We start from the raw sequence: 20,398 nt of genomic DNA, 5'->3' as shown, positions 1-20,398 counted from the left end.
CGGGCCCCGCTTCTCCCTCACCGGGCGGCGGGGCCGGGCCGGGCCCAGCGGCGGCAGCTACCGCCCGCCGCGGCACGTGGTGGGAGGGACCGGGGGGACGCGGCGGCGCTGTCATTGGTCCTGACCGCGGAAAGGGCGGGACGCTCCCCGCAGAGCAGCGCGGCGATTGGCCTGTGGCCGTGAGGGGGGCGGAGTGCCGATTGGCCCGCGCCGAGGAAAAGGGCGGGGCGATAAGCTGCCCGCGGGGCGGGGCGCGACGCCCAGATAGGCGCCAGAGGGGAAGAGGGGAGGGGCGGGGGGCGTGCGCGCGCGCTGCGCGCTCCCGGGGCCAGGTGCGGAGTGACCTACGGCGCGTGCCGTAGCGGCTGACGTCAGGCGCGGGCGAGCCCCGGGGCGGCGGCGCGAGGATGGAGGGGCCGCCAGGTGAGGGGCGGCGGTGCCGGGCCGGGCCGGGCCGCGGGGTCGGGGGGTGGGGAGAAACGTTACCCCGCGTCCCCGGGAGCGGCCGGGCGGGGCCCCGGTGGGGGTGGCTGCCGAGGGCCGCGCCTTCCCGCCCCGACGGCGGCCGGGCACCGGATCCGGTGAGGCGGTTTCCCGCTGGGGCCGGCCGGTCGCCCTCGCCCTGTCCCCGTTGTGGCGGCCCCTGCCGCCGTTCCTCGCTGGCCGCCTCCGTAACGTTCTTGCTGTCCTGCGGGAGCCGGCAGACCGGCTGCGTTGGCTGTGCCCCTTCGCGCCTCCTTCGCGCTGTTTCCTGCTCTGGTTTCTTCATTTCCGTCGCTTCTCCCGGACACCTCGGCGGTTTCGGTTGGATACGGGAATGTTCGTTTCCGTTTGGGAGCGAATCGGCCTCTCCGGGCACGGTTAAACAGTTGGAGCACCGCGGCACGGTGACTGCTGCGCAGGGCTCGGCAGCTGGCGGTGAAGCCCTGTGGGAGCCTTGTGGAGAATGTCCGTGGTGGAGCCGTTAGTCCTTAAATTCCTTTAAGCGGGATCCGCGTTCCCGTTTGCACCCTGCGCTGGTGGCTCTGCACGGGAGGAGGCGGAGGAGCAGGTTCACAGGCGGTTTTGGCCCGTAGAGTGGCGGCGATTCCAGAAGTTCGGCTGCCTCCAAGCAGACCCTCGTCTGCCCGCGCACGCGTGGCCTTGCCTTTTATTTCTGAGCTCGGTTGCTGCGCTGAAAAATAATTTGCTGTATAGAAGAACATGGGTAGTGCAAGCTTTTTTGCAAGTTTCTCCGAACGCTTGCTCTGTGGTGCAGATCTGAGGTCAGGTGCAGCTCTGGGTGTTCCAGACAGCAGGAGGGCACCGACACGCTCCCGGGTGCAGAGCTGGTGCGGAGCTGGGAACTGAAGCAGCGACTTACACCAAATGTCCCATGTGGGTGAATCCTACCCAGCGCTCCGGTCTGCATGGAGACCTTCACGGGCACTGCCCGTCTGCTGACGAGGGTGGCTGTGCAACAAGTCTTTTGTTTGAAATAGCTCTTTGTGTAGAACATTCAAGGAGATCTGCACCTTGGTTATTTTTAAACGTTGTTATTGACCTACATAGTGCATAGTAGGCTGATGACTTCTGTTTTGTGTAACTTCAAGGAACTTGACCTTGGTATCAACCTGCCTGAGCAACTACCAAGTTTCAATGTTCTTTGGAAGATGGAAGTCCATGGTTAGTGGTTTTCTTTCTCGAAGTGCACTTCTTGCCTTATGCAACCTTACTGCAAGTAAACTTTTGGTGGCAGAAAGAAGCAGGTTTAAGATCTGCCCAGCTATGTGACATGTTCTTTGCACCATCCTGTGCTCATCCAGATCCTTGACTCTTGCTTTAATATGCCCGCACAGCTGTTTGGATTTTGGATAGCATTTATCTGTGTGCCAAGTCCTCTTTGCACACAAGTTTTCATGCTGCTTTTCCTAGCTTGCATGCATCTAAATAACTAGCTGTCTCTGGGGCTCTATGACAGTTCTATCAGAAACCGTTATAACTATGTTAAACTATGATGATTATTTTCTGAAAGGGCAATAGGCCAGGAGCATCAACGCCTCTTCCTAAGCCTGATGGTACTCTGGCGTTGGCTGTACAGTCTCGACGGGAATATTCACTCAAGTGTGTAATTCCTTCCTGGTAGTCAAGTTGCTCTCTACTGAATAAAGTTTGCCTTTCCTTTCGTTCATTTCTGGGAAATACTGTTAATTATACAAATAAGCGTGAACGTTATGTGCTGAGTCAGTGGCATGAGGGGAAATAGTAGCCTGCCTTCCTGGCCTAGCCTGGTTCTCTCTGGGAATCATTACACTAGAGCAGTCTGCCTTCCTGAAATCTCTGCTCTAAGGACTGGCATAGCTGTAGCTGAGCTGTTTTCCCTGAAAAGTCACGTTGCTTTCTTCTGCATAATGTGAAGGAGTGGATGGGGATGTTATGTCTGGAGGGAAAACAAAAGAATGTATAAGATGTCAGAGTTTGATTTGGGAACTGCACTCTCTGGGGTTAGAAGCTGCCTGGGATTGGCTTAACTTTCTATGTGTGAAGGCTTTCCCGTCACTATATAATTTAAGGTCGTTCTTTGTCAGGGATGCAGCAATCCTTGTTTCCTCTGATGTAAAAGGGTCACTGTGTGTCACTTTATTCCTACATGCAGGTGAAGAAGCCTGGAGGTGTCTAGGATGCGGGGACAGCATTGCTGCTGGTCAGCGCCTCTACAAGACTGTAAACGAAGCTTGGCATATTTCCTGTTTCCGGTAGGTGAAACTTTAGCCAGTTAAACTCTCTGTGTATTTTTTAACTCACTCGGAACCTGGTGGATCAGTACGAACATTAACAGGGGGTTCTTGCTGTCAGCTCTGTGCCTGACCTGTTCCGGGGCCTCCTGCAAATGGATTGTGTGCTCTCGCTTGGGGCCGTACTTCAGTGCCTGCGATAGCGCTCTGGAGCTGACTTGCAGTCCCGACAGTGGTCTGACACTGCCTGGCAAAGTGTTGCCATGCTGACGCAAGTGCATACGGGAATACAGATAAAGTGCAAATGAAAGCTCTGATTTACTGGTGGTGGCAGCAGCCATGGGTTGCATATTTGTCTTCAGCTGCATTCCAGAGTAGTGCCCAGGCAATTCGGGTAGCCTGTTGCTTTTTCCATGTGTCATAGGTATGAGGGAGATATCAGGGTGTTGGGGAGAACTGCTGATATGGGGGAGGGAGATCTTGTGTTGTACTTCCTCTCCTGTTCAGACTATTAAGACATACAAACTTATGAAATCAGTTAATGTTGCTATCGGCAAGGACGGAAAGCGATCTCTGATGTGCTTTTCTTCCTGGCAGTGGCAGTAATGCCTCTCATCAGTGTTTCATGAATACTCGGTTCGGTTTTCATGCTCCAGAATCACGTTTCTGAAGGGGCCTATAGTTTTGGGAGGGGTTAAGTACCTGCAGCTTCTACTGGCTTCTGTGTCGGCGCAGCTGTTGGCTTGAATCTGGAGAGGCTAATGTTTTGGACGCTGTCAAAGCAAAGGGGGAAAAGGAAGCCAAAGTGTGGCTTTGAAGGAATGTTTGCTGTGCCAAGATCAGCATCTACTGTCCTGGTTTGAAGAACCAAAAAAACCAATAAAATACCCTAGCTTTGTTGAAGTGAGGATTATGGTTACTGGTGCATTTTTTTAAAAAAACAGCATATCATGCTGCCAAAGCAATGCTAGCTCTGTTGACTTGGAAAATGCTGTTAGAATGGCTTGTTGATAATCACAGTTACAGCTTTGTGTCACTACAAATTCCTGTCTTTTGGGTTTCTATTGGTTTGCGTATTGATGTTTAGCTGTGTTGAGTCAGCTTCTAATCCTGGTTTTCTCTTCTCCCTAAAGAACTAGTATCCTGTTGTTGAGCTTCCCTAGATTCTGCCAGTAGCCAAACCCAAAGCTGTGTGTGCTAATAAGTCAGTCTTTCTTGCCTTTGAATATATTTCTGTTGTGAGCCTTGATTTGCAAATGTCTTGGTGCTTCTTGCTCTTGGGACTGTTGATGTGGAGAACAGCTGAGCTGGAGGCAAATCCTGCCCTCGTGACACTTTACAGAGAATTTGATACCGTAGTTTATATTGTAAAATGGAAGTTTAGTGGGGTGTTGGGTTTTTTTGTTTTGTTTTGATTTATGCAAGCGAAGATGCCAACTTTTCTCCTGAGCTGTTTAGTAACTTTCTTCATTTGCTGATGCGCTTCTCTCCTGCCTTGTGCTTTTGGCAGCTCTAGCATCCAGCCACGCTGCCAGGCGGAATGAACAATTGGAACCTGCAGTAAAGGAAGCTGCCCTTCCCTTTTTCCTAGTTCCAGGGTAGGACTGTACATGAAAACAAATTTCCAGTTTGCACTCTGTTCCCTCTTTTCTTCTGTTATCCCTAAGCCATGCTGAGCAGCAGTCTTGTGCTTGAGATCCCAAAGCCAAACTTTAAAAAGCCTCTAAGGGTAGGAGCCTTTGGCAGCTGGTAGCTGTGAGTTCCGGCAGCTCTTGTGGAGTGTTTTTTACAGTCTTCCTGTGGATTAGCTGACTCCCTGGCCTGGCACATAATTTCTCTAATGCTGGTTGGCACTACTCCAGGCTCGTTAGCCCTGTTTATTCTTGGTCAGGCTAGGCTGCTGATCATGCTTGGCACTGGCAGCAGCTGACGTACATGCATGTCTCTGAGGGTTTAAGTTTTTTGTCACTTCCCTCCTTCCTCAAACTGCATGTACAGGAGCTTTGTCTCTGGAACCTATATTTTCTCTGGTGTGACTGGAGGGACAAGCACATCCCTATTGGTGTATCTTGGATATTTTAAACTGTTCTTTGGCCAGCTGGTCCTTAGGCTTGAGTCCGACGGGTTGGATCTGGCTGATGATGTTTCAGTCACAATGTCTGTCGAGAATTAACTCTGAATGTACTTTTGTGCCTCTGAACTCTGTTGAGATAGTATACGCTTTCAAAGGTCATTGCTTTTCACCGATACACAGTTACACTGAATTTGGAATTTATATTGCACAGAGCTTCAAACACTACACCAAGAAAGGGAAAGAGAGAAACAGCAAAGTATCTTTTCCCCGAGTCTGGATCACTTTTACCTACAGGAATTATCGGAAGAGCTTTATTTGACCTACAGCATCCTGTTCGTACTGCTTTCAGTCCAACTTTTTTTTCCATATTACAAAATAGACGATACTGGCTTGAACTATACCTTTGAATACAGTATTGTTAGCTGATACCTGGTATTTTGATGTCCATTGGTGGTGTTTTGTCTTTGGTTTTGTTTGTTGTTTTTTTTCCACAGATGGAATTTAATTCCACAAATGGAATTAAAAACAATCCCCTCTTTCTGTAGGGATATCGCATATTTGAATTGGAGTAGGATGGGATGAGAAGACCCAGATATAGCTGCATGTTTTAATATTAAGGAGACAGTATTTGAGAAAAATCCAGTTTTGATTATTTGAAAACCATGAATTCAGATCAAGCCTGTTGAATGCATCCAGGTGGAAAATGCTTTTGGATCCACATGAAGAAAATTATTGGAAATGGTGCTAGGAATTCCTACTGTAGCCGGGTGCTTAAGAGCTTTTTAGGAAGGAAGGCAGCTGAGGTTCAGTTCCTTCCTAACCATGAAAGAAGAGAGGATGTAAATTACTATGGTCTATAAAATAAATCTAATTTAAGTAGCCAAGCAACAAAGGCTTGCTGCAGAAATCTCAAACAAAAGCCAAATCCACCAGATCAGAGAAAAACTGTTCACAGTTTATCTTCAGCAAAAGTTACTGAAGGTGATGGATTACTGATGGTTTTACAGTTACAGATCTAAAAATACACTATTTATTTTATATCAAACCCAGTTAAGTAAAAGCTGAAAAATCATCAGGAGTTTGAAGAGCGGAAAAGCTCATCTTCCTTTTTCTGGAAGAGGAAAGTAAAGCAGAGAAGTTTTGTACTAATCCAAAATTTTTAATTAGTAAGTCTAAAGCACTGGAGATTATGGTGACAAGAAACTGTTAATTCAGTTTGGACAAATACTTCCTTTTTGCTTAATACACCAGATTTATATGCATATGCAATGCAGCTTGACCGCAGGAAAAATTCTTACAGCTTTCTGTATATATATTTTTAAATTATGAAATAATTTGATGCTAAGTTAATAATATAAACAACTGTATGACTAAAAAGTGTAAGCTTTTGATATCTGACTAAATGTATGTTAAATCTTTTTATACTGATCGGGGATTACATTATTATATTTAAGTAATTGTAAGCAGTAAGTTGACTTTCCAGTAAAAGATAATCGCTAAAATTAACAACAGTCTTGAAATCGTTAAGAAAGTGTTTACATTTGTTTAAAAAAAAAATAAAAAGTCCAAAGTAATAAAACAAAAATTATTTGTCTAAAAGACAATAAAAGTTGCCTTATTAAATAGAGTTAAATCAATTCACCTGACAGATTGTTCAGATGCTTGCATTCTATTTGAATGTATTACACCATTTCAATTTCTGTTAACCTTTACTGGGGCTAGAAACTAAAACACAAGGAGTGGTGTAACCACAGAAGGTTGTGTTCTCTAAATGAATGCTTTAAGAAAATGCTTTTGAGAAACAGTTTTGGCTGAGTGCAGAACTCCTGGCTCTGTCTCCTATTGGTATTCTGAAGTGAATTTGAAACAAATTCTCCTTCTGACTGTTTCTCAGTAGTGGAAAAAGGTTAAAACTAGATTCTTCCCAGAATCCCTGGTCACCCGCCCGTTGTATGCTCTCTGCAGCATGACAATTGTCCGTGGTCAGAAGAACCGGATTAGCTATCCATGCGTCGAGGGGTGCCCTGAGCTCCAGGCTACTGAACAGAAAGAGAACCACTATTAATTTGCCAACCCCAGTAAATTGATTGTCTTACAAAGACGTGGTTTTTCTATACTGAGTGGCATATTTTGTGTGCTGTAGAAATATTTTTTGCTCAGCAAAACTAACACTTTGATTCTTTTTACATTTAGGGGAAGGCAAGCCAGGCAGACTTGTATTAAGAACGTATATAATTAAACCTGTTTTGGGGGTTGCAGGATAAACTAGTTGACTTCTGAGGGTATATTCTAAATCTGTTTTCTGTGGTTCTTAGGGTATCTACTAAACTTCTTATGTTTGAAGCAAGTAATTTCTATGGCTTAGGAATGATCAAGAATCTGCTCACCTAATAATCTCCCATTTTTCTGCCTCCCAGACTATGTCTGCTAGCACTTAATTATCCTTAGTGTTAGAAGCTTCTGTCTACTGTCTTCAGAAATCCCCCTTGTTGCAGTTTTAATCAATTTCTCCTAGTCACATTCACAATGCATGTAGAAAACAGGCTTTTTTCCCCCCTTCTGTTATTCAAGTAAACTTTTCCTGTTGGAGAGCAGCAATCATGTCTCTCCTAGACTGAAAAAGCCCTGGATCTCGCTTTTACTCAGGGACCGTATTTTCTCGACTTTGGATCACTTCTGTTGGTTCAAACTGTTTGGCACAGGCCTTCATTTTCCAAACGCTGCTTCCTCCCCACGGACAACAGGACAAATAGATCTACAGTGACAGGATATGAAGCTGAAATGTACAAATGTTGACAAATAAAGTTGTAAGCAAAGGTGTGTAGTAAGACGAATTTGAAATGTGGGGATGTTTGATGCTTAGAATCTTCCTTTAGCTTTTCAGCTGTGAGCGCAGCCAGGTTTGTACACACGGCAGCTGAATTTGAGAGCAGGGGAAAGATCAGTCAATAACAGAAGGTAGTTGAATTATAGTAGAAGCAGGAAGACAAGAATCTCCTCTTCTTCCCTGTCCTCTCCAGTTTCTAGCAGTTACAGAAAGCTAATGGTGAGAGCTCTTCTCCACTAATCCTGCAGACTCCTGGGAATGTCTCTTTGATGATGTCTCCATCAGCATTGAAATTCACCAGCTCGATATCAGATTTAAGGAGAAATAGTTGCTAAGTGCCTGTTTGTGCATGGATCACCATGACTGTTCAGGAGTTTAAAAAGCCAAGAGAACAATGAAGCACTTTGCAGGTGGAAGTGGCCACATTCCTCTGGGGAATCTATCAGCTGCAGGACATCCACGATGACCCTTTCTATTTAAGGAGGAGCTGGGCATTCCAGTCTGAACTTTTTTTAGTTGACTTGTGACTTATGCAGCTTGTCCTTTAGGGCATTGTTATCAGAGCATTATTATATCCAGGTAATTAGAATTACTCACACAGCCCAGTATGTGGTAGGCTTTCCACATGAGTGAGGCAGGATCCTTCCCTGAGGAGTTTCGCAATCTGCACAGACAAAAGCAGCAAGTTACGAACTGCATCAAGATGCAGAGGTGTAAGTGTCCATCTTATTGCCATCTGTGCTGCATTTACAGATTAGAAAGTCACTGCTTCTGAAGTTCCAACTGTGAAGTTCCAATAGGCTGAATTTCTTTGCTTTGCTTCTTGGCCTACACGTGTTGAGGAGGTCTGCAGCCATTAGGCAGGTATGGTGGTGAGAAAAATTCTGTCTTCATCCTAATGTAGTGCTTAGTGATGTTAAGTACTGAGAAGGCTTCACTGTGTTGGTCTGAAGTTCTGCTGCTGCTTAGAAATAAGATGCTGTAATGGAGATGAGCTTTGCTTCACTGTTCATTTAGTTTCCTCAAGAGCTGTGTGCGGGAGCTTTCACTCAGAGGTACGTGTGCATCCAAATGGTATTAGTTTCAGGAGCTGATGTCAGGAGCTGACTCTGTCTTTCAACAGCAGCAAAGCACGTGTTATGTGTAAGTGCCTTGGAAATACAATGAGGTGTTGGGATTGCACTGAAGTATTTGGAATGCCTCCAAACTGCACCCATGCCGAAACAAAGCTCTGCTGCAGACTCTTCAGGCATGGAGCAAGATGCCTCTTCCCCAGCTTACACCAGTCCCACACATACCGAAGTGCCTGTCTGTGCCAGGATGAAGTTGTGTATCTTAGGGCTGGTAGATATGCTGAGCAATGCATCTGTCTGTAGACATGCTGTTGGACAGCATGAACTGTGTCTAGATGTGCAGCCTAACCCCAGCTGTTTGAAGCTATTAATCACTGGAATAGCTACATGATGCATTTCGGTGGGGATAAAACTGTAACGGCTGCAATAAATTTCATGTTAAGTCTTTGTCAATGTTTTTCATTTCTGCCTTTTTATTTGCTAGTTATGTCAAATATAGATTTCAGGCTTCTTTCTGGCAAAAAAAATTACTGTACAATTCTAAACCATAGTAAGGAAAGCAACCCCCGGTGATGACTACGTGTTTGTAGTGGAAATGCTGTCGGCATTTGCAAGAGAAGATGCTGAGATCTGACTTCAGTTGTTGAAAAATAAATTTGTTTCGGTGCATTTTGGCCTCAGAGATGATATCAGTAAAATTACGTAGAAAAGGTCCCCCCTACACACACACACTTGTTTAGCAGCATTTTTGAAGTACAGTCATGCTGGAATTCAGATCTAGAATGTATGAACACATTAACACCTTTTCCGGAGTCCTTTTATCAGAGCTATTGTGTTCTCAAATAGGTCCTAGAGACAATAAAAAAAGGCAAGAAATAACAAGAGAATTCTGTAGAGGAAAAAGTAACTTACTGGCTGCTGCTGGGCCTTGCTGCAAAAGTAAAATCATTTTGATAAGATGTTTCCTGTTTAAATAGACTTTTGACTATGTGTCCTTTGGCTTTAAGGAAGTCTCAAACAAAATCCCTTCCCAGTTGCTTAGCTGTCTGGGTGGTTTTTATTACTTTGAAGTTAGGCTTTATCTGCTGGCTTCATTCACAGACTAGCTGGCTGCTTATCACATCTGTGGATCAAATCTTCAAAGGTTTTGTCTGCAGAGTTGGGATTTATGAGGTCACGTGGAATCCCCCTTGGAGGGAGTTCAGCCCATGGCAGCAGAATTGTGGGGGGAAAAGCTTTTGTCCGTCGGTGACGCTGGGCAGGGCAGGGGCTCTGCGATGCGCCGGGTGTGTGTGTGTGTGGCGGGGTGGTGCCGGTCGCCAGGGAAGCGTTGGATTAGGAGCGCTAGCGCTGGCCCGTTTTCAGCACGCAACATATAGAGAATGTGGGAGACCGGAGTGCATTCCTAGACACAGACTCACCGTGTTGCTGCTTCCAGTAGAGCTGTGTGAAATGTCAGAAGGAATTAGACCCGTGCTGGAATGGACAACCACATCAGGCTCTGCAGCGCTGGGCTTCGCTGCACTTTCACAGCCAGGCTTCGAAACTGCACTGAATGGGTGAAAATGATGTGTTTTTTTTTTTTTTTTTTTTTTTTCAGAAAGGTGGCTGCTTATTAAAAGTCAAAAAAATAAAAAACAACCCAAAAGGCTGCCTGGCTTTCTGCTTACTTCAACAGCGAGCAGCAGCTGTCAAACCTGCAGCCAAGACTGCCTCGTCCCAGCCCCAAGCGTCCCTCAAACAATATGCCAGCTGAGACTAGCATCTCCAGTGAAAGCACATTTGAGTACTCTTGCCTCTGGAACATAGCATGCTTTTCGGGCTGTGTTCAGGCATGCCAGGCTTTGCTGACTGTACAAAAAAGGGAGGGCTCGGTGCAGCAGCGTATGTTTGTTGCATTTCTGAGTGTCTTGCAAACAGCTTTAGCTGATTAGGCCACTAGAGATCATGCTTGGCTTCAGCGCAAGCAAAATGACGTAACTACGTGTGCTGCAAGCAGGAGAGAGTACTCCTCTGTGCTGATTTATACCTCTCAGCTTCCATTCAGGAGATGAAGATTAGGTTAAATGATTGCAATGATCTCTGTTAAAACAGTGTTGGAAGGAAAGTTAATTTTCCTTGGATGAAGCACACTGAGTTACCTCCTCCAAGAGGGTGAACAGATTGTAGGTCCTGTGAAGGTAGGATAACCCCCGCACGCTGTGAGGGATTTAGGAAGGTATGTAGTAAACGTTAATTTGATGTGTTTGGAGATGTGGCTGGCTGGCTGTCACTCTGCCTTCCTTGACTTCTCCATCAGACTGTGCCACTGCTGCAAAGAGTAGTTTCACGTTTATGCACTTGGCTCTTACTTTGGCAAAACCTGCTATCTTTCAGCACTTACTAACGCAGCCCCTCTTTGGATCAAAGCTCCACCCCTTGTGAAGAAGTAGAGCTTATTCAGCCTCTGTAGCCACACGCTGTCCTCCTGCAATGGCTCCTCCTCCCCTCCCACCCTTGGGTGGAACCAGAGAAGGGGAAACTTGACAATAGTTAGCAGGCAGCAGAGCTTGCAAGAACTATTGCAGAAGCATGTCCAACTAGCCCGGTTAGCAGTTATTCTATCCTTCCCAAGGGTGCCGCCGCTGCTGAGTGCAGGAGAAGATGGTTATAGCCATGGGAGCCAGGAAAAATCTGAAAAGGAATGAGCAGCCGAGAGACCTGGCGTTCCTTGGGCAGCTTCAAAGAGAGGTGAAGTATCTGAATCAGCGCAAGATTAAATGAGCACTGGCTGCTGCCATGTTGGCAGAACAGAGCTGTTCAGAGGCAGTTGGACAAGTTTGTGGCTGAGCCGGTTTATCCAGTGTTGAAGATGGGAAGTTACTTGTCTGCCCCAGCTTACTTCGCTCCCAAGGATCCCTTTCGGTAAGTCTTGGACAGGATTACCAGTGGATCTTCAAAGTGTCGTTTCCCCCCTGTAATGCTATCCTAAGCAGTGAGTGCGCGAGGTGTGAAGAATGAGATCCAGTGCTTGCGTGCAGGGAACAGCCAGCCTCACACTGGGGTCCTGTCTTGCTCCGAGGAGGAGACAGGGAAGATTCTTGTTACCAGCCCCTTTGCAGCTCTCTGGTACGAGGGAACAGCCCCTGTGTTGTGAGGCAGTGTCTGTGTCGCCTGGGCGAGCAGGCTCCCTTTCAGAGCAGCACTAGGTATGCCCCATGCCCCCATGCTGTGCTCCACTGCCAGGGGAATGCGATTACTAAGGCAGGCTGCTGCTTATGTCTCGCTTCCAAAGCTCCTTGTGCCTGGACGTCGCACAGGGTGAGGTGAGGTGTGCTGTTGCGAGTTCAAGAAAGTGATGTAATCTGCAGTGAGGGAGTGCATAATCTTGTTCGAGAACAGGAATCAGGTACTTTGCAGGTAACTAGGGACAAGCAGCACACTTCCCCTATGTGGAAAGGATTCTTCTCCTGTGACATTTTTGTTTATATTAGCAACCATTCTTGCTCCAATCAAACAAATGAGGCTTGAGAAGGGCAATAGCTGCAGAATAAGGCTTTGATTGCATTACATCTCCATAGTGGAAATTCTTAGTGGGGCTGAACACAGCTGGGATGGTGACATGCTGATGTGCTGATATAGTGAACGGATGGGGAAAGGCAGGGCTTGCAGTTTCATTGTCTCTCTTCTATTCCTCTCCACTTGGATTTGCTCATTATTGATCCTGTTCCTGCAAACACACTGTTGTACTGATTTGGGAGTAAGGAGCCTTTTGTTAAAACAAATCTAGGGTAGGAGTAAATACTGCTGTGCAACTGCTAAGCTGCTTTAGGCAACTTTCTGAAACAGCACCTGCTCTCAGAAGAAGGAAAGTGAGCAGGCATTCATTATTTGTAATGTGTGTAGGGCACCACGCTAAGCCATAGATACACCTTCTCCTAAGTGTGTGGAAATGGTTTTGCATAGTCAGAGCTTAAATACTCCGTCTTCTAGTATTTACTTTGTTTTCTAGCATCTGTTCTTCCTCTTCTCGTGTCTCTTATGTAGCCAGTGCACACACTTCTGCTAAGTCTGGGTGAGAAGCCTTTGGGTTAGCTACAGGCTGGGGTTGTTTTATTCTGCAACTCTCTGTCTGCGTGACTGTCCTCTCCCTGGCCCTGCCTGCAGAATTGGAGCCACAGCTCTTTCGAGCCTGGCGAGCGTTAACTGATCTAGCCTGACAGTGTGTGTGGGGGGTGGATTTTATTAATGAGCCTTTCTCAAAGGGATCTGTCTCCTCAGTGCCAGGGATCTCTGCTTCCATGAGGGTATTGGCTTTCATTTAGATGTAAAAGAGATGCCACATCAATTGAATCTCCATCTCACTGAAAACCGGGCTGGTTACCTGTTGTGACCTGATCCTCCTACCACTCCCCACAAAACCCAGTAGCCATCAAGCAGGGATTTGTGAACCCTTTCTGCACCTGCTGTGCCACAGAGCATCAGGGCTGAACACTGCACCCCGATGCTGCCTGGGGTTCCTGGAGGATGTCAATGGGAGGCAGAACAATTTATTGTTTATAACCAAGGTTGGGAATCAAAGAATCATAATGTGCGGGACTGTATAACGAGCGCAGGGCCCTGCAGCTCTGAAAATGGTGGCTGGGCAGCAAGAGGAAACGCGTCAAGTATGGCTGTTACCAGTCCTCCCAGAACATTGATTACCATGCTTTGTTACTCTGCAATAAGAATACGAAATCATCTAGGAGAAGATTATCAGTTTCTAATCTATAAAAGACAGAGAAGCTAGAAATCTTCCTTTCTTTTGGTTGTGGAGACTGGCAAAGATTAGTTTGCTTAATACCTTTAGAAGTAATTGTATTCCTGTCTTGGCTGATGTGAGCCCTGGCAATAGCAGTGCTGCATTGCCACACACTCTAGTGAGGAGGGAAAGAAGGAGTGGTGGTAACTCTTGTATCTTCCTTGATAAAATTCTGACATAGCTCTTCAATGAGAGTCATGTGGAACAATCACGTGATGCCTTTATCATTTGAGCGAAGGCGCTGAAACAGTTGGAACAGTCTTAAAACTATACCTGGGTGGTGTCAGTCGGTTCTCCACGCCTGACAAATCTAAAGCCTTTTCTACATCACAGAACACATGGCAAATAACAGAAGGTGCTGCTTGGCCATATGGGCCATAGCCACATCCTCTTGCTGGCAGTGATTAACGAAGTAGCCAGTTAGATCCATTACCAGCATCTAGCCTCTCTGGGGCTGGCTGCTTTGTTCCTCCTGCCTCATTGCCCTGGGTGGGGTGCTGAGCCTTAAGCTGCAAACTTGTCCTGCCCAGATTTGTTTAATTGCATAGCAAAGAACTGACTGCTTGCTGGCTCCACCCCCTCACCTTCATTTTGCTATGGGTGTGCTGCAAATTAGATACCAGTGCTTATTTCCGGATGAAAGCAAACTGAGCAAAGTGCTGCAAGGTTGGAATCAAACCATGAAGAAGTAGGAGAAAGGTAAAGGGAAGACAAGCACACATGATCCTCTAAACAGAATTGTGGTTGTGTTGATTTTACAGAAATTTTAGATTTTTTTTTAGGGAGAAAAAGGAGTGGTTCAAGGTGAAATTGAAGAGGGGTGAGGAAGGGATGGTGTTGTGCTTACAACCAAATGAATAAATAACCCACCTGCTTGGAGAGAACTTGGACAGAAAGTAAGGTCTTGAAGTCCTGGTGGAGCAGTCTCCAGTGTTGCTGTCTGCATCCCAAGTGCAGGCCTGGTCACAGCTCCCTGTTTGAAGATGTAATCGCTCCTGGAGCATGCACTGGTACAGGCACGCACACAGAAGTTGGATAAGTCTGAGGGATCCAGTTTGCCCATGCTGAGCCAGATGTTCCTGCCACAAGGTGATAGAAATCTTTGCTGTTAGTCTCCACTTGTTCTTTTCTCCCTCCCACTCACCTACTTGATCATGGGGTATTTACTGCAAACGAAAGCCAAAGGCTAGTGGTTGAAGGGAAAATGCATTGCAATGCCCTCGGGGTCTCTTGCATACCATGAGCAGGGTGTAAGCATGACAGTGCCCCAGGGCTGAGGCTGTAATGATGCAGGTACCATGTATAGCACGTTAAGTTACTGCTCCCCCTGCCTCAGACAGAATTGGCAGGGCCTGTTGCACGTGCTGGAGTTCTTTCCCGTCACTGAGGAAGGGGGGGCAGGATTTGGAGCTCTCCAGCTGTGAGAACAAACACTATAAAAGCCAAATACATTAGAAGGAGCAACTTTCCTGAGGGCAGGGTACGGCACTAAATACCTCATGAGGTGTGTTTTCCCCTAAAACCATAGTCTGCTTACAAGCCGCTTCACCTTGTTGCTTTGCAGCCTTTTGAGATGGAGCAAATAACTCTCTCCATGTTGGAGCACGACCAGCTTCACATATCATCACGCTCATTACAAGCTGGTGGAGTTCACAAGGAATGTCTTTGGCACAAATAAGCTTTCAGGAAGCTTGTGAAAGGTGAAGTCAACAGTAGCTCTCATCTGAGACCTGGGAGCATGTAAAAAGTGCACCTCCACAGCCGCTGGCTGACTTGAGGGCACTTGGTGCTGCAGAGAGGCCTGCTGTCCAGGAGGGCACATATCCTCCCAAACCCCCACCCTGGTGCAATGGATTCCCCTCCCATGTAGTAACTGAGACCATTGTTAGGGCAAGGGGCAGAAGAAACTCTTCCACCTTTGGGAAAGCATCATACTGGCGATAGCATTGATCCTCGAGGTGTTCCTTTGAAGCAGTTACTGGTGACTAACCCGCCTTGGAATCTGCACTCAGAAATGGCCAATACCAGACTAATTTTCCTTTCAAAGTCTGAGAACGTCCTGCCCAGGGCTAATGGAATAATCTTTAGTGATGCAATTGCTGTCTGTGCCTTATCTCTCCATTAAGTCACACCTCCCTGCTGCAGAAGTTAAACTCCCTTGCCCAGTGCATCCTGCTGAGGCAGGATTATTTTGCATTCAGCAAGCCTGAAGATCTGGGTTCCGCTTGTGATCTGCTAAAATGATATCTGCATAGAATTGCTGCATCTTTTTCCTTTTTGGAGAGGGGGGTGGGGTGATTTGTTGATTTGTTTGTTTCTTGGGGGGGTGTAGGTAGAGGATTAGTAATGGTTCCTTGTTGAAATGGGAGCTGACACCAGTGTGTGAAGGATTTTGAGACTCCCTTCATGAAATAAGAGAAGCAGTTTTGTTTGGGTTTTTTTTTCTGGTTGGTTGGTTGTTGGGGAAAAAAAAATCTCATGTGCTGTCATCAGCAGAAGGAAAGGGAGACCAATTGGTGGGGAGAGGCGGAGGACGTTCATTACAGTGAATTGATGAATGCAGTCAGGATGTGGAGCTCAAAGGATGAACTGCTTTGAAAGTTCTCGCTCAAATGGATAGCTCTGCAGTTGACCTTTTGGTAGAGGTCTACTTACAGGAGAACAGAAAGGCTTTCCACAAAGGCTGGTGCAGAACTGGCTTTGCGTTGCGTAGGGAAGTGGATCCGGCCTCTCTGCCCCCTTCCTAAACTGGCTGAGGAGACCAGTGCTCTGGCACAAGGGGGTGAGATGCTATAGAAACACTGAGTAGAAACAGCAGAGCTATATGTGTGCTGGGCAACTCTGCAGCTGGAAGCTTGCATCCAGGAAGAGGGAGAAAGCAGAGGACCGAAATTTGTAAGGCAGAATTTATAAACCTGCTGATGTGTTTTAACAAATGGATAGGATTTGTTTTAAACTCTGTAAGCTTGTCTTTTCCTTTGTATTGGTTGATACCACCTCTTCTTATAAACCTTGGTTTTGGTTTTCAGTTGAAAAAGCATTGGGAAGTGGAGGGGTTTAGAACATCCATAGCTAGAAGAGCTGGTGGTGAGCTGCTCCTGAACGTCTGTTTTCTCCATGCAGGAGAGGGCCTTTTCCATTGGTTTGTGACTTGTTGCCAACTGGAACCTTGTTCCTTTGTTTCTTTCAAGGTGCTCTGAATGTCAGGATCCCCTCACTAACTGGTACTATGAGAAAGATGGGAAGCTGTACTGTCACAAAGACTACTGGGGGAAGTTTGGGGAATTCTGCCATGGCTGCTCTCTGCTGATGACTGGACCTGTGATGGTAAGGACTGTAAAGGACTCCTGCCCGGAGGCAGGACATGCCTGTCTCCAGCTCCTCAAACTTGGTTGGGAGTTGCCCTAGCTATTCAGATAATCAAATAAACCGAAGGTAATAGTCTCTTTGCAACTCTAATCTCTAATCAGAGATTTGAAATGAGGCTTGTGTGTTCATCTTCTAGTTAGAGATTAATTCTGAATGGGAAGGCTCTTAAAGGAGGGAGTTGTGAGGACCTGAAGCATATGAACAAAGAAGGTGCTGAAATGCACGGGCATGAGAAACAGAAAGGTGATTAAGGAAACTTCTGTTCAGTTTCTGTAGCACAGCGCTCAGTGTCTCCATGGGGTGATTTTCCACTGCATTGTGGAGTCAAACCTCTTGGCTCGGGATAAGCAGCAGGTTCTGGCTTTGGGGAAGGTTGCCATCCGAGTCCCACCTGGACTGTGGCCAGGGTGGTTTTCTGGCTGATGGCATCTTGAAGCAGCATTAGCCCCAGTTGCTTCAAAACATTGGACTCTGCCTGCACAATACGGGGCTTGCCTAAATGTTCCGCTCTCTCTTGCCACAACCTTGCAAATATTTAACCTTTAAAACTGTCAAGAAAGGAACATAACCATTATTTTTCAGGGTCTAAATAAAAACAGCATGGTACTCAGTAATATGATCGCTACCTCAAAGAGAAGTACTGAGAAAAGTGCAGACAATTTCTCAATGTCTGCAGAAGTCTTCGCAAAATACTGTCAATAAGGGAAGTTCTCATAAGGAAAACAGAAAAACAGATCAATGAATAGAAATATTCTTTAAAGGTATTTTGTTGTCTCAGTTGCAGCTTGCTTTTTTTGTTCTGTCGGCTGGCTGGTAAAGTATCTGAATTTGTGCATTGCCTGACTGCCAAAAAAAGCGCCCTTTCAGCTTTATTAATTCAGGCGTAACGTTAGTTATCTTGCCAAGAGCAACTGAACAGGAAGGTTTAATATCTTGTTTACTAGTCTGCAGCAGACTATCAGCTATTTTTGATAGTTGAGCAGCTGCCAAATATAGCAGAGGTTCCTGGGACGCAAGCTTTGCTTTCCATGTTGACATGTTTGTTTCAGAGAGGTTTAGCTAACAAGGTGCCAAGGATGGGGTTCAGGAAAGGTAGAACAGGCTAATATAACTCTCCAGTAAAAAACTGCCACTTGACTTTGTGGTGAGTGAACATGTTAATTAGAGATGAAAGCAGTAGCTGCATCTGCTGATGGATTTTGGCCCTTCTAAGCTACTCCCTTTTCTGTCTGTAGGTGGCTGGCGAATACAAGTATCACCCCGAGTGCTTTGCTTGTATGAGCTGCAAAGTGATCATTGAAGATGGGGACACTTACGCACTGGTGCAACATTCCACTCTCTACTGGTAAGACGGAGCTGCGTGCTTTGCCACAGAGCTGCTCCCTGCCGTATGTGTAAGCCACGTTCAGCTGGCTCCATGTGGTTCGGCCAAATGCTACACTGGGGAATGCCAGGAAGCTGCCTTTTGAGGGCGGGAGGGAGGAATGGAGTAAGCGCTTAGAACTGTAGCTTATGGTCAATAAGAGAACTTAGAAGTGTGAGTTCGGCAGGGAGGGATAGGACACTGCCATAATGACTTTCTTCACTTCTTTTAGTGGAAAATGCCATAACCAGATTGTGCTGACACCGATGATAGAAAAACACTCCACTGAGTCTCTGCGTGAGCAGCTGCCATATACACTGACCCTCATCTCCATGCCAGCAGCTACCGATGGCAAGAGGGGGTTCTCCGTGTCTGTGGAAGGTGGCTGCTCCAGCTATGCCACTGGTGTCCAGGTGAAAGAGTGAGTATGACAAGGTTGTGTGCAAGGTACATGTCTGTGCAGAGGGAGCTGGTAAAAATTCCGCAGTGCTGCTGTCCTGCCAGCTGCTTTAACTGCTGAGGGCATCTGCCTTGGCACAACAGGGACATATGTTGGGTAATAGCCATTTGTGTTTGGTCTCCATTTCACTCTTGTGGCGACCTTAATTGATTATTTATTTCTCAGTGCTGTCTCCTTCATTGAACACAAAACATTCAGCCAATTGTAATGAACTAACAATATTTTCCGCTGGGCAAAGGAAGAGCTCTCCCCAAACCAGCTCAGACGTAAGCGCTTGGTCTAACGGTAGCTCCGTGTTGGTGGATTGGCTTTGTTTTATTTCAGAATACCAATATGAAGGGAAGCATCAGAGATCAAATATTTTTTGTCATTTTAGCTAAACTGACTTCCCACACACGCTGTTATTCCCATGTTTAGAGTTAACAGGATGCACATCAGCCCAGATGTCCGAAACGCCATACACCCTGCAGATCGTATCCTGGAGATTAACGGAGCTCCTATTCGTACATTACAGGTGGAGGAGGTGGGTAGAGTTCTGTTCTGAAGCCTCCTTCTCGTCTGCCTTCCTACAGCTTCCGTGTCTCGGCACTGTGCTCCCACCCTACACGCGGTGTGTGTACACCCATAGTGCTCACGCTGCCAGGAGGAGTAAACATGCAGACAAGCTTTGCTACACCTTCCAGCCCAAGAGGAAAATGTAACAGATGGAAATGCAATTAGGTTGCAGTTCTGATTTTGTAGCATTCAAACATGAAGGGAGGTAATGAAAGTGTCGGTCTGTGAAATGAGGACAGAGAGGCTGTGAAGACTCTTCATGCGTTGCTAGTGAAGGCCACTGTTCTGATCCTTTTAGAGGCAACTGCCAATAGGCAAAGGCTCAGCTGATCCTAGGGATGAGTTTCCCATTGAAAAAAAAAAAGTATTTGATGTCTGTATTTACAAGTAAATGCTTTATACAGATATCCAATGCTGCAAGAGTGTAGTGAGACCACCATTACCTTCACTACGCAAGGGAAAGTGTTTGGTCACTTGTAGCTGACCAGAAAGAAGAGGATTTGGATAGCATAAGGAAATTCTGTGTTGCTAGCTTGATTTGTCTGGTAGACAGCTGTGGTGCACACAACTAAACCGCAACTATGCAGTGATCTCACTGAACTCTCTACTCTGATTCCTGAGGGACATTCTGCTGTGTCTCCTCTGTCTCCTGTCACTTGCGTTCCTCCTGGCTGCTATCATCCTGTCCTTTGGTTGGATTGCAGGTGGAGGACTTGATTCGCAAGACAAGCCAGACACTTCAGCTGCTGATAGAGCACGACCCTGTCTCACAACGCTTAGACAGGCTTCGTTTGGACTCCCGTCTTCCCACTCACATAAAGCCACCCATTTCCCCGCGCTCCCTCTCTCCACTGGACATCAAGGAGAATCTGGAAGGAACACTCCGACGGCGCTCCCTCAGGTAAGGACTTGGAAGCGCTGCTGCCTCTGTCCTAGCTTGCTATGTCCCTGTGCGACCTGTTTGGGCTGCTCTGTGCCTCGGCCCTGTGATTGCAGACGACTGCAGAGACATGACGCATCTCTGACATGAGCTTTGGTATAAACCACTGGCAAAGCAGTGGGGCTTTAGATTGTGCTATTGACATGTACTCTCTCCACTCCCTTTCAGGGTGGCAAATTTTCCTTAATGAAAATAAGGAACTCTATTTTTAACATAGAAAAGCTACGAAGTTTTACAGTTAGA

At 46.5% G+C, this 20,398-nt stretch overlaps 1 protein-coding gene across 3 annotated transcripts in view; it reads left to right on the top strand.

Moving 5' to 3' along the window:
- Nucleotides 1-301: 301 nt before the first annotated feature.
- Nucleotides 302-20,398, top strand: part of LIMK2 (LIM domain kinase 2) — a 31,810-nt gene continuing 11,713 nt past the window's right edge. Inside the window, exons 1-7 of one of the 3 annotated variants that reach the window (XM_054219615.1) lie at nucleotides 302-423; nucleotides 2,636-2,735; nucleotides 16,660-16,795; nucleotides 18,073-18,182; nucleotides 18,433-18,621; nucleotides 19,078-19,183; nucleotides 19,920-20,116. In XM_054219615.1, coding sequence (XP_054075590.1) covers nucleotides 408-423; nucleotides 2,636-2,735; nucleotides 16,660-16,795; nucleotides 18,073-18,182; nucleotides 18,433-18,621; nucleotides 19,078-19,183; nucleotides 19,920-20,116 — 854 coding nt within the window. In that variant the 5' untranslated portion in view covers nucleotides 302-407. Of the gene's footprint in view, nucleotides 424-584; nucleotides 1,666-2,635; nucleotides 2,736-11,302; nucleotides 11,593-16,659; nucleotides 16,796-18,072; nucleotides 18,183-18,432; nucleotides 18,622-19,077; nucleotides 19,184-19,919; nucleotides 20,117-20,398 lie in introns of those variants that run through there. The other 2 variants (XM_054219614.1, XM_054219616.1) reach the window with 2 other exon arrangements.

The sequence above is a fragment of the Rissa tridactyla genome, chromosome 13 (genome assembly GCF_028500815.1).
Source record: "Rissa tridactyla isolate bRisTri1 chromosome 13, bRisTri1.patW.cur.20221130, whole genome shotgun sequence".
Lineage (NCBI taxonomy): Eukaryota > Metazoa > Chordata > Aves > Charadriiformes > Laridae > Rissa > Rissa tridactyla.
The sequence above is the reverse complement of the archived record's forward strand: the minus strand, read 5'-3'. Positions and strand labels throughout refer to the sequence as shown.